This window comes from Corylus avellana, chromosome 5, assembly GCF_965113065.1.
Source record: "Corylus avellana chromosome 5, dhCorAvel1.hap1.2, whole genome shotgun sequence".
Classification (NCBI taxonomy): domain Eukaryota; kingdom Viridiplantae; phylum Streptophyta; class Magnoliopsida; order Fagales; family Betulaceae; genus Corylus; species Corylus avellana.
The window spans coordinates 30,535,515-30,548,199 of NC_142494.1; the positions used below are offsets into that span (position 1 = coordinate 30,535,515).

The 12,685-nt window shown below is 35.8% G+C and overlaps 3 protein-coding genes across 3 annotated transcripts; all 3 read left to right on the plus strand.

The window, feature by feature from the left end:
- Positions 1-2,502: 2,502 nt before the first annotated feature.
- On the plus strand, positions 2,503-4,830 carry LOC148586037 (glycosyltransferase family 92 protein RCOM_0530710-like). Its single transcript, XM_088516499.1, has 2 exons — positions 2,503-2,846; positions 3,017-4,830. The coding sequence occupies exons 1-2, from the start codon at positions 2,642-2,644 to the stop codon at positions 4,573-4,575; spliced, it is 1,764 nt and encodes a 587-aa protein (XP_088372625.1). The 5' UTR covers positions 2,503-2,641; the 3' UTR covers positions 4,576-4,830.
- A 1,533-nt stretch (positions 4,831-6,363) lies between these two features.
- LOC148586038 (uncharacterized) lies at positions 6,364-7,613 on the plus strand. The gene is made up of 5 exons (XM_088516876.1): positions 6,364-6,463; positions 6,575-6,726; positions 6,823-6,872; positions 7,112-7,186; positions 7,277-7,613. The coding sequence occupies exons 1-5, from the start codon at positions 6,364-6,366 to the stop codon at positions 7,611-7,613; spliced, it is 714 nt and encodes a 237-aa protein (XP_088373002.1).
- A 1,390-nt stretch (positions 7,614-9,003) lies between these two features.
- Positions 9,004-12,109, plus strand: LOC132182236 (uncharacterized). The gene is made up of 6 exons (XM_088516500.1): positions 9,004-9,366; positions 9,922-10,001; positions 10,102-10,253; positions 10,350-10,399; positions 11,071-11,145; positions 11,236-12,109. The coding sequence occupies exons 1-6, from the start codon at positions 9,131-9,133 to the stop codon at positions 12,071-12,073; spliced, it is 1,431 nt and encodes a 476-aa protein (XP_088372626.1). The 5' UTR covers positions 9,004-9,130; the 3' UTR covers positions 12,074-12,109.
- Positions 12,110-12,685: the final 576 nt, after the last annotated feature.

Genomic DNA, 12,685 nt, shown 5'->3' on the forward strand with positions numbered 1-12,685 from the left:
CTTGTTGCGGAATATCTGGTGCCTGAGCTTATTCAGTTAGTGACATTTTCTGTCTATTTTGTAGGAACTTCATCCTTATTCCTATTAAGATCATTCAAAAATCTGTATGCCTTTTTACTTTATAATTCAAACAGTGGATAAGATTTGAAACTATAATCGAGGTAAAATTATCTCCTCTTGTGCTGACATGCCAAAAAAAAAAAAAAAAAGGGCAAAATTATGATTATAATCAAAGTTGATTAATAATTAATCAATTATCCATTCTATTTTCTCTTTGAAACTTTTGAGAAACACTATTTAGTGACCTTGCCGACCTTCTTCATTTCAATCAATGACTATATTATATTTAGGGTGATAATAAACCCAATGTCGGCGTGCAAGAACAATTTATGCACGCCAGACAAATTTTTTTTTTTAAAATTAAAATATTATAAAAAATAATAATAATAAAATTTGTCTGGCGTGCAAGAAGTGTTTATGCACGCTGGCGTTGGTTGAATCACGACTCTTATATTTAACATATTTATGGACTATATATTAATATATTTTTTAAAATTTTAAATAAAGTGATACCATATTCAAATAATGTTAAATAGAACAAAACAAAATTTAATCTTTTAAAGGATCCTATGATTGGATTAATAAATATTACAACAATACATTTGTTTTAAAATCGATCATGATTAAAATTGTCCCCATCATTACCAAAATTTCTTTGGTGGAAGATACATGGACTAGAGCAACTCAAAGTCGTAACACTAGGAAAAAAGAAAAAGTGATTTGATTTGTTGCAAATAGATGTGCCTTACCCAGGTACACCCGACCCACGTCTTTTCAGAAGCTTCTCAAAATCTGGACCATTTCTTTCTTTAAGATGACGTGGCCGAGTTAGGATTATGTACTTCTTTAAGTAGGACCCCACGTCCGGAAAAAGTGGCCTGATAGAATTTTTAAATCTTATATTGTGAAGGGGAATCGACAAATTCAACACGAAAGGTATCCAATATGATACATGTGCGACTATACCAAAACTTTGTTCTCGTTTCTCCAATATATATATATACGAAACGTTTTAAATGAATGGTTGTGTTTGATAATGTGATTTGGAGACTTTTGTTTTTGGTATGAAAATTTGGTGACATAAATTTAAAAATTCTCTTGTTTTGTTTTTTTTTATTTTTTATAATATATATATTTTTTTCATCGTAAGAGTACCATTTCGAAAATATATCATTAATTTTGAAAGTTGATATTATATGGAATATATAATACCCAAAAAAGAGAGGAAAAAACACTCATCCTCTTAGTTTTTGATGGCTCTAGCAAAACCAAATCATGATTATTATTAAAAAGCTTATAAAAATTCTTCTATGGTAGACAAATAAATCTCGCAATTTTTTTTTCTTTTCCTTTGTTGAGAGAAGAGGTAATATGACTTAATCATTCTTTGGTTATATTTAAAATTGAATTCCTTATAGATTCAATCTTGCACTCTCTTGTATGTAATCCTGACATCGGATTGAGATCTCTTATAATTCTCTTTAAATTTAAGATTCTCAAATTTATAAATTTTAGTAGTCTATTTCATCTAAGCGTCTAAAATAAATCATGTTTCAGAATTTAATGAGTAAGCTATCCTCAAGAAAATTTAATGAGGTGACTTCCTTATTAAATTCTGAAACATGACTTATTTTAGACTCTTAAATGGAATAAATAGCTGAAATTTATGAATTTAAGAATCTCAAATTTTAAAAAAAATTTAGGGGATCTTAATCCCAAACTTAACTATGAAGTTTAATTATATCGAATTTCACCTCAAAAAATATTATATCAAATTCACTTATTTTTTAAATTATTACAATTTGTGTGTTCATTTTAACAATAATGCTAGACCTATAATTGATCTATATATCTTTTACAACTTGCTCACATGTCTTAGCATGTAATTCATAAGTATTAAATTTTTTTTAATGACGGACGAGACTGCAATCATTTAATGACATGTGTCAATAAATTGTTAAAAACAAGTATAGTCTACAATAAGATCAAAACTATATTTGCTCGATATCATCCTACGGAGTTTTTTTTTTTTTTTTTTTAATATAACAATAAAATTAAATATATAATTTAATTTACAGCTCTTTTACAATTTGTTAACATTTGTCAATATATTGTAAAAAACCTTCATTCATTAAAATATCCGATGATATCGCTACTAATATATATCTTTTCAGTTTGAAATTGCCCATGGATGTGGGTTCATTCCTCAATACGAATCACAAAATCTCATCTTATTCTCGATTATTACGGATAAGTACCAATTATCATGTCTAAATGACCAGACACTCCTGGACTCGTAATGACGTGTCGTGACCTGGTTCGTAGGTCAGCGCTTCCCCCAACAGAACAGGCAGCGCCAGATTGCCACCCACATACACTACAGCGACCGCATATAAACCGACGTGAACGGCCGAAACGACAAAGCCTTAATCCGATGTGGCCGTCCCGTTCTCTCCCATATTCTCTCTCTTTCTCTTTCCCTCTCCACAAACACGAAACTTTCCTCGGAGGTTTCGAGCACCCAATGGAAAGTTTTTGCTGAAATTGAAAATCCACTACAAAGGAACCAAGATATAAATGAATGAAAGGAAAGAAGCGGTACGTGTTGCGGAATCTAGTGTTGTCTCTGCCTTTAGCGGCGGCGATGGCGGCGACGAAGGATCGCGTTAAGAAACAGCGAGAAGTCGTTTCGTGGAGCAGGTTCTTCTGGTGCACCCTCTTCGTCGTCCTCTCCTGCGTCCTCTTCACTGGTTTCACCTTCTCCACCTTTCGCCTCATCTTCGGAGGTACATAAAAAGAATTTTAAAATTTCTGATTTTATTTTATTTTTGTTATTATTTATGTGAGGGTTTATCGTAGTTTGATTTGGTTGTATTTGTTGAATTTTTCTTTTTTGATATTTTTGAAAATTGATTAAATCATTAAGTATTTTGTTATTTTTATGTTTTGCGAACAGAGACGCCTGTGGTGGTCTTAAAATGGCGAGGTCCGACCAATGCTATGGAGTCGATGTCCGGGGACTCTCCGTTGACGCCGTCGATCTCAGTTCGAGAAACGGTTATACTTCCTGATCAGGCTCTGGTTTTGCTGAACTACCCTCCTTCGGGCCGCTTATTTACCAAAGACGACCTCGACTGCGTTTATTTATCTGCCAACCCGTCGTGGCGAGAGCTCAGGAAGCCTCCCGTTAGCGTGGACGGCGACAATGATTATCAGATCGTGCGGTGCGTGGTTCCGCCACGTGGCTTCACCGTCTCGCTTGCCTCGAAATCGGACGGCCACGTCTCAGCTGGGCCCCACACACAAATGTGGGATTCGCTCGTCTACGAAGCTCTTATCGACAGGGACAACACCACGGTTGTGTTCGTGAAGGGCCTCAATCTACGGCCCGAGAGGCTCGGGCGATCTTCCAGATACGAGTGCGTTTACGGCTGGGATTTTAAGAGACCAAAGTTTCTGCTGAGGTCCGACGTCGTATCGGTCGCCCAGGAGATCGTACGGTGCAAAACCCCTCTTAGTGTTTTGAGTGGTAGCCCACTTAGGATGATGAACAATTCGGTTAAGGTCTCCGTTAGAGTGAAAGGTAGAGGAACATTCGACTCTATAGCCCGGCCGTTTCCGGGTCTGGGTCCGGGGCTCCGATCGCAACATGATCCGCCTGCCCGAAAAGAGCATGAGATGTGCGTATGCACCATGCTGCGCAATCAGGCACGGTTCTTGAAAGAATGGGTCATGTACCATGCCCAAATTGGGGTACAACGTTGGTTTATCTACGACAATAATAGCGATGACGATATTGAAAATGTGATAGCCTTGTTATCCAAGGCCAACGCTAATTACAATATTACCCGGCACGTGTGGCCTTGGATCAAGACGCAGGAAGCCGGGTTCGCCCATTGTGCCCTACGGGCACGGGACACGTGTGAGTGGGTCGGGTTTATTGATGTGGATGAGTTCTTTTATTTGCCATCAGGTTTGGCGCTACATGATGTGTTACAAAATCAATCTAGTTACAGCTATGTTGGTGAGGTGCGGGTGTCGTGCTACAGTTATGGGCCGTCGGGGCTCAAACAAGTTCCGCCGCAAGGGGTGACGGTCGGGTACACGTGCCGATTGGGTATCTCGGAGAGGCACAAGAGTATAGTGAGGCCTGAGGCATTGAATTCCACATTGATTAATGTGGTGCACCATTTTCATTTGAGGGATGGTTTTGAGTATGTGAACGTGGACAGGGGAGTGCTGGCTATTAATCACTATAAGTACCAAGTGTGGGAAGTGTTCAAGGAGAAATTCTATAGGAGGGTGGCTACCTATGTAGCTGATTGGCAGGATGACCAAAATGTAGGGTCCAAGGATCGAGCCCCTGGCTTGGGAACTAGAGCTGTCGAGCCCCCGGATTGGTCGAGCCGGTTTTGTGAGGTCAAGGACACTGGCCTCCGTGATTACGTGTTGAGGAATTTTGCAGACCCAGTGACCCAGAGTTTGCCTTGGCATGATGTAGATGAGACAAACTAGAGAGAGCATGGAGGGAATTCATAAATCATGACATTGTGAGATAAATTATTCTTCTGCTTCTGTCTTTCTTTTTTTTAATCTTTTGTATAGATGGGTTGATGGATTCTTTTGTAGATACACTTAAACAGATACAATTTTTCAGAAATGATAATAGTGTCCAATGTGTATCCATGGAATTTTGGATAAGGGTTTCTTTCAAACCCAATATTCTCCCAACACATATGCACTTGAGAATAAAAATTACATAAGAATCATATGCTTAGATAAATACTTATATCTATGGAGTGGTGGAAGCCTGATATCATCATCTACAGTCTACAGGGCTGCTAATTTGGACACCACAAAAACCATGTTAATGGGAGACCATGGCCAGTATTTTGTGGAGTGGTGTTATTTTCTTGCTTTCGCTTAATTCTTTCTTGAAAGCTATTTATTTTGCCTTGAAATCCGTTCACTGTTGTAGTATTCATTGTTTGAGACTCTACCTACAAAGGCTTGTGTCCTGTGTCACCAATATGGTAGCATCACAATTGGGTAGAAGTATGTGAGTGAGTGCAGGGGAGGGTTGAGGTGAGACCTTTCTCTGCATTTGCATACCCCTATATATACCCCAATTGGCTATTCTCTTGGAATGCAAATATATTAGAAATATTGCACCAAATCCCTGTTGGGTTGTACACGATTTCAAAAAAGGATATAGTTGGAAACTTCACTTGTAAATCAGATTTTATGGGATTTTTTTTTTTAATCACTCATTAATCAATCCAAACAAAGTTCTCATAATAATCATTAATCACACCCAAACTTGCAAAAAATTCAAAAAAATGGTATGGTTGGAAACTTTTCTCGTAAATCAGATTTTATGAGAACTTGTAAACCCAAGTTCACAACCAAGGAAATATAAGTCAAAAAGTAGAGGAGTACTAGGTTTACAAATAAATTTTACAGAAAAACTTTACAAACTGATGTGGTACAACATGATTAGGTTTTTTAAAATTTGAACTTATCTTATATCCAATTATATTGTGCCACATCAGTTTGTAAAAGTTTTCCTGTAAAATTTGTTTGTAAGCCTAGCATTCCTTCAAAAAGTAACCAAAAAAAAAAAAAAAAAAGCAATTAACTTGACTCCTGAGAACCCCTCCAAAAAAAAATTAATAATAAATAAATAAAGCCAATTCACCCGGTTATTAGATTTCCTTATAAGCCTAGAATCATCATCATCAGCTGATCGCCACCATCCAACGGTGACAGATTATGGGATACCGAACATGAGTTGTTCTTTAAAACCATTTTTTATTTTATTTTTGTTTTGAATACGCTTTTCTTTTTTTTTAAAAAAAAATTATTATTATTATTATTTTTAATGTTCTGTTTGATTGGTAAGAAAATTAGGAAAAGAAAATCACCGGGCCTAATGCTATTAATTAGTAATAACAATAAGTTTCAACATATTTCTTCATTGATAGTTCTCGTTTAGATAGAATTATGGTTGGATAATTGCATTGAAGAAAGAAGTAGGAATTTTTTTTTGAAAAGAAAGAAGTAGGAATTAAATTATCTAATTGATCGATTAGGACTAAAACTCTTAACTCTATTAAGAAAATAACTGGGACTATGACTCTATTAAGAATCTAAATCAACCTTGGACTTGGATATTGACTCGTTATTGGACTCTAACACGACACTAATCTATGATTACATAAGATTTTCTGTTCTTTCGTTTTCTTTGGTCAATTTATTGGCAATTGAAGAGACACTACATGTAAAAAAAAAAAAAGAGACTACATGTTTCCGTGTTTCAGAAAACGCAGGACTCAGAGGAGTCGTCCAATTTCAAGCGCAGTAGTTGTTCTTGATCCTGATGAACCAGAAACTGCAAGAAAAGGTATTAATTTCTCGGGTTTTTCTGAAAAGTTTTTTAAAATCTCTCGTTTGGCTTCTGGGAAAGCTGTAAAGGAAAGAAATTAAATTGCTTTTGGGTACTGTTCTTGCGCAGAGAGTGAGAAAGAGAAGTCAGAGACGAAAACTCCTGTGAGTGATGAAAAGAAAATCGAAGCAAATGAATCACCAGAACAGAACTCTAGTGTTTCTTGCTCAACTTCGGCTCTTCCTTGCATGGATAGGCTAAAAGAAGAGCTATCTTGCGCAGTAAGTAGCTTTTGTTGGTTCAAACTGTTCCCTTTTTGTTAATTTTAGCAAATTGGAATTTCTTTTATTTTAATTGGTTCTGATTTTTGCTTTCAGATTTGTTTGGAGATTTGCTTCGAACCTAGTACTACTCTTTGTGGACACAGGTAAAGTCCAGATTATTAACTGAACAAAACCTGAAATTTCAATATACCAATCAAGCATTTATTTCTTATAATTTTATTTTATTTTATTTTAAAAAAAAAAGATGAACTGGGGTATGATTCAAATTCAAAACGTGCCCCGCGATTTGAAAACACAACATTTTTATGTTTTTAAATCGTAATTTTGGTTTAAAATCGTATGTCTGTCTCAGAAGTTGATCAATTTGTCTTTTGAATTGTAGCTTTTGTATGGAATGTTTGAGGTCTGCCATCCACAAATGTGGGGGAAAGTGCCCAAAGTGCAGACAACGAATAAGGTAATTAACTTAATATAAAACCAATCAGCTAGAGAGGCTTTAATATAATTGAAATATATTATGGGTTAATTTACTTGCTTAAAGTTGCAGGTATGGAAGACCTCGTGCCGTGAACACAGTTCTCTGGAACACAATACAACTTCTCTTTCCACAAGAGGTAGAAGAAGCAAGGAAGGCAGCCGGTGCCGGTTCTCAAATCCCAGAAACAGCCTTTTGTAATAATCTGAGGAATCGAAGTGCTGGAGAAACAAATGTGAGAAGAAGAGAGAATGTATTGAGCCGTGCTTGGGAGGATGCTGCAGTATCAGCTCAAATCCCAGAAACACCTAATAGTACGCGGCATCGAAGTGCTAGAGGATCTGTTACACCAAATCATTTTAGTCTTGGAAGAGTGATATCATTATCAGCTTCAAGGCTGCTACTTTGAACACCACAAACCATGTTGATGGGAGACCATGGCCATTATTTTGTGGAGTGGTGTTATTTTCTTCGTTTCCTTTAATTATTTCTTGAAAACTTTTCTTTTCTTTATTTATTTATTTTTGCCTTGAAATCCGTTCATTGTTGCAGTATTCATGGTTTGAGACTCATACAAAGGCTGGTGTTGTGTGTCACTTTGTCACATCGGCATTAATCTCTAATTATAAGTAGCAATTAATTGCTGATTTTTTTTTTTTTTTTTGATTAGCCATAAATCTCCCAGTGCAATACTCTTGCCTTGTTGCACTACAATAGGGTAGCACCACCATTGGTTATAAGTATGTGATAGGACAATTTGAGTTATCTGTGTACTTATTTGATTTGAGCAAATTAACCACTTGAGCTGCTCTATCCAAGTAGGTGAAACCCTTCTCTTCACTCATGGACCCCTATTCTATTGTGCTAATGAACTAAGTTCATATCATGCTAATTCTTAATTCATATAAGGATCTGAAAGTATAAAGGAAAAGAATAAAATAAATAAATAAAAACTCTTTTCTTTTCTTTTTTCAATTGAAGGATTTATTTGATTATTAATCAATTTATAAATAACAAAAGAATTATTAACAATCCGTGAGGGGCTCTCACTAAAGGTGCATATGGGTGTGTATATCAAATATATTACTCGACTATTGGGGATTGTCTCACTTACTTGGGTAGGATAACTTGAGTTATCTGATTTGACCAAATAAACCTCTTGAGTTGCCCTACCCAAGTAGATGAGACCCTTTCTTGTCCTCGTATACCCCTATTCTATTGTAATGCAATAGATTAGAAATATTGCACCGAATCTCTATTGAGTTGTCCATGAAAATGAAAAAGTTCCCGCACCCAAACGTACACAATTTCAAAAAATGATATAGTTGGAAACTTACCTTGCAAATCAGATTTTATGGTATTTTTTTTGGATCAGTCATTAATCACACCCAAAAAAAAGTTATCATAATAATCATTAACCACACCCAAACTTACACAATTTTTTTTTTTTTAAAAAAAAATGATATGGTTGGAAACTTTTCCTTTTTTTTTTTTTTTGGTGAGAACTTGTAAGCCCAAGTTCTCAAGCCCTACTCACTGAACCAAGCCCCCCTCTAAAAAAAAAATAAAAAATAAAAATAAAGCCAATGCACCCAGTTATTAAATTTCCTTATAAGCCTAGAAATCATCATCATCATCAGCTGCTCGCCATCCAACGGTGACAGATTAAGGGATACTGAACATGAGTTGTTTGAGCGCTCGCATAGTATGTATACTTCTCTTACAATCCTCCACAATTATAGCCGTTTGAGAAGCCAAACCGCATCTGATTTAAAAAAAAAATTGACCGTTAGAAAAGCTGGGATCTCCAAGGACATACCCAGATTCCTCCGTCCTCTAAGCTTTTTTCTTCTCCGCAGAAGAAGAGATTCGATTTTTTTCCTCTTTCATTTTCACATCCGAAAACCCACCAGAATTAGCACAAAAATGGTGAGCGAAGAACCAGAAGAAAGTCCAAAAGACCCCAAAAACCCAGTTGAACATGGGCAAAACGTGGACGGTTTATTCAGCCCCAGATTCAAATCTGTGGCCGCCATGGCTGGTTGGGACGAAGAGGCTATTTTGCTTGCCAGCCTTGTCGTAGAGGACACGCCCGATCGAGAGTCTAAGTGCAAGAGACGCTCTGATTTGCAGTTCAAGACCCCACCCACCAATTCAAGAAGGTAGAATGTCAACAATCCCAGCCATTACTTTTGAACCATTTTTATTTTATTTTTGTTTTGAATACGCTTTTTTTTTTTTTTTTTTTTTTAAAAAAAAAAAATTTTCTGTTTGATTGGTAAGAAAATCATCGAGCCTAATTCTCTTAAGATTTTGATGTGAACCCACTAGTAACAAAGTAATTAACTTCAACATATTTCTTCATTGATAGTTCTCCTTTGAATAGAAGTACGGTTACATAGAAGAAAGAAATAAGATTTGAACTAGGAATCTAACTTATCTAATTGATAGACTCGGACTAAAACTCTAACTCTATTAAGAAAATCATCGGGCCTAATTCTCTTAAGATTTTGATGTGAACCCACTAGACATATTTCTTTAGGTCTCCTTTGAATAGAAGTATGGTTACATAGAAGAATGAAATAAGATTTAAACTAGGAATCTAACTTATCTAATTGATATAGACTCGGACTAAAACTCTAACTCTATTAAGAAAATAACTGACTCCTCTAACACGACACTAATTTATGGTTACACTACACGTTTATGTGTTTCAGAAAACGCAGGACTCAGAGAAGGAGTCCAATTTCAATCCCAGTTGTTCTCGATCTAGAAGAAGCAGAAAGTGTAAGAAAAGGTATTAATTTCTCGATTTGTTTTTAAAATCTCTCGTTTGGCTTCTGGGAAAGCTGTAAAGGAAAGAAATTAAATTGCTTTTGGGTACTGTTCTTGCACAGAGAGTGAGAAAGAGAAGTCAGAGATGAAAACTCCTGTGAGTGATGAAAAGAAAATCGAAGCAATTGAATCATCTGAACAGAACTCTGGTGTTTCTTGCTCAACTTCGGCTCTTCCTTGCATGGATAGGCTAAAAGAAGAGCTATCTTGCGCAGTAAGTAGCTTTTGTTGGTTCAAACTGTTCCATTTTTGTTAATTTTAGCAAATCGGGATTTCTTTTATTTTAATTGGGTCTGATTTTTGCTTTCAGATTTGTTTAGAGATTTGCTTCGAACCTAGTACTACTCCTTGTGGACACAGGTAAAGTCCAAATTATTGACCCAACAAGACCTGAAATTTCAATACCAATCATGCATTTGTTTCTTATCATTTTTTTTTTTTTAAACAGATGAATTAGGGTTAGGGCCTGTTTGGAAGTGCGATTCCAATAAGTGCGATTTTAGAAATTGCGTTTTTGAAATCGCTACTTTTTAAAATCGCATAGGCGTTTGGTAAAACATGTTAAGAAGTACTTTTTTTTTATCAATTGAGTGTTTGGATAACATTAGCATATAATTGTGGTTTCATGACTAAATAGTTAAATATTGCGCCAAATATTGTTTTAAGGGAAATCGTGATTTTGGTTTAAATTCGCACTTTGTCAAATAAGCACTCCCTAGTTAGCTTATAGAAATCGCAGGTTTTTTCACGATTTTAAAATTTGCATTTTTAAAATCGCAATTCCAAACACTCCAAAATTACGATTTGATTTTAAAACGCAGATTATTTTTTAAAAAACGCACTCTCAAATGAACCCTTAATAGTTTGAGTTTGAAAACGTACCCCTAGTCTACGATTTGAAAACACAACGTTTTTATGTTTTCAAATCAATCGTACTTTTTATATGCAATTTTAGTTTCTTTGGTTTCTCATTGTTGAGTCCAATTAGTTGATCAATTAGTTGCTGAGTAGTTAGTTCTCTTGAATTGTAGCTTTTGTAAGAAATGTTTGAGGTCTGCCGCGGACAAATGTGGGAGAAAGTGCCCAAAGTGCAGACAACTAATAAGGTAACTTAATATAAAACCAATTAGCTAGAGGCTTTAATATTATTGAAATAAATTTTGGGGTTTACTTGTATCTCTTGCTTGAATTTGCAGCAATGGAAGATCTTGTAGTGTGAACACAGTTCTCTGGAACACAATACAGCTTCTCTTTCCACAAGAGGTAGAAGCAAGGAAGGCAGCCGGAGCCTTGAATGGTCGAGAAGCCGCCAGATATCAAGTCCCAGAAGCAGCCTTTTATAATAATCTGAGGAATCGAAGTGCTGGAGATACAAGTGTGAGAAGAAGAGTGAATGATCGAAGCGCTCCATTTTTAGCTCGACTCCCAGAAACATGGAATCCAAGTGCTGGAGATACAAGAGAGATTGCTGAAATCCCAGAAACAGCCATATATAATAATAATATGTGGAATCGAAGTTCTAGAAATGCTAGAGGATCTGTTATATCAACTACAGATCATACAAGTCTGAGTAGAAGAAGAGAGAATATATTGCGCCAACATGAGGTGGATGCTGCTGCAATAGCTCAAAGGCCACAGAGAACATCTGCTGGGGGTCTCACAAGGGTGAGAACAAGAAGACGGGTGTCGGGCCAAAACGGGGATGCTGCAATAGCTCTAAGGTTGCAGAGAGAAGAGTTCATGGAGGCTTTTAGGGGAACCAATGAGCAATCAAGGTTGCAGAGAGAAGAAGAGTTCATGGAGGCTTTTAGGGGAACCAATGAGCAATCAAGGTTGCAGAGAGAAGAAGAGTACATGGAGGCTTTTAGGGGAACCGATGAGCAATCAAGGTTGCTGAGAGAAGAGTTCATGGAGGCTTTTAGGGGAAGAACCAATGAGCAATCCAGCAGCTCTCTTTCCTTAGCCAGAGTAAACTTGAGAGCAATGGCTTCTAGAGCTGTTAATCTTCGTATTAGAGACCAGCATATGCAGTAGTCTAGTCAAGCTAATTTTGGAGATTATTCCACAAATTTCCTGTGCTTTTTTTTTTTTTTTTTTTTTTTAATTTTAATTTTTATTTTTATTTTTATGAATGATAGGATGTCAAAATTATTACTCAACCCTATTGAGTGTGAGTGTGACAAGCTTTTAATAAGTTCTATTCTTTTGTTTTCAATGCATTGTTCTGTTTTGTTTATATCTTATTTATAAAGAAGAGTTATCAACAAGTGTGAGTTTATTAGTCTTAATGAGATAGAAAAAAGGCAATTATCATGTTCAACTCATCTCTTTTTGCAAATCTAATGGATCTATCATTGAATTTATGGGTCTAAAAAAAAATTCAATGGTAGATTCACCAATTCACTATATATAAATGGTTGAGAAAATAATTTTTATCATTTCTCAATATAAAAAAGTCTCATCAACTAATAGTTGATTTTGAAAAAGCCTCATGATGGTAATGTAGTCCATCAAACTACCAATGTGTGCCAAAAAGGTTACTCTGACTGTCAATTAAGGAGGATTTTTTTTATATTTTTTAAAAAACAGTATAGAGAATAAATAAGTGGGTTTGATAATCCTGTTAATGTGACCATTATCTTTGTA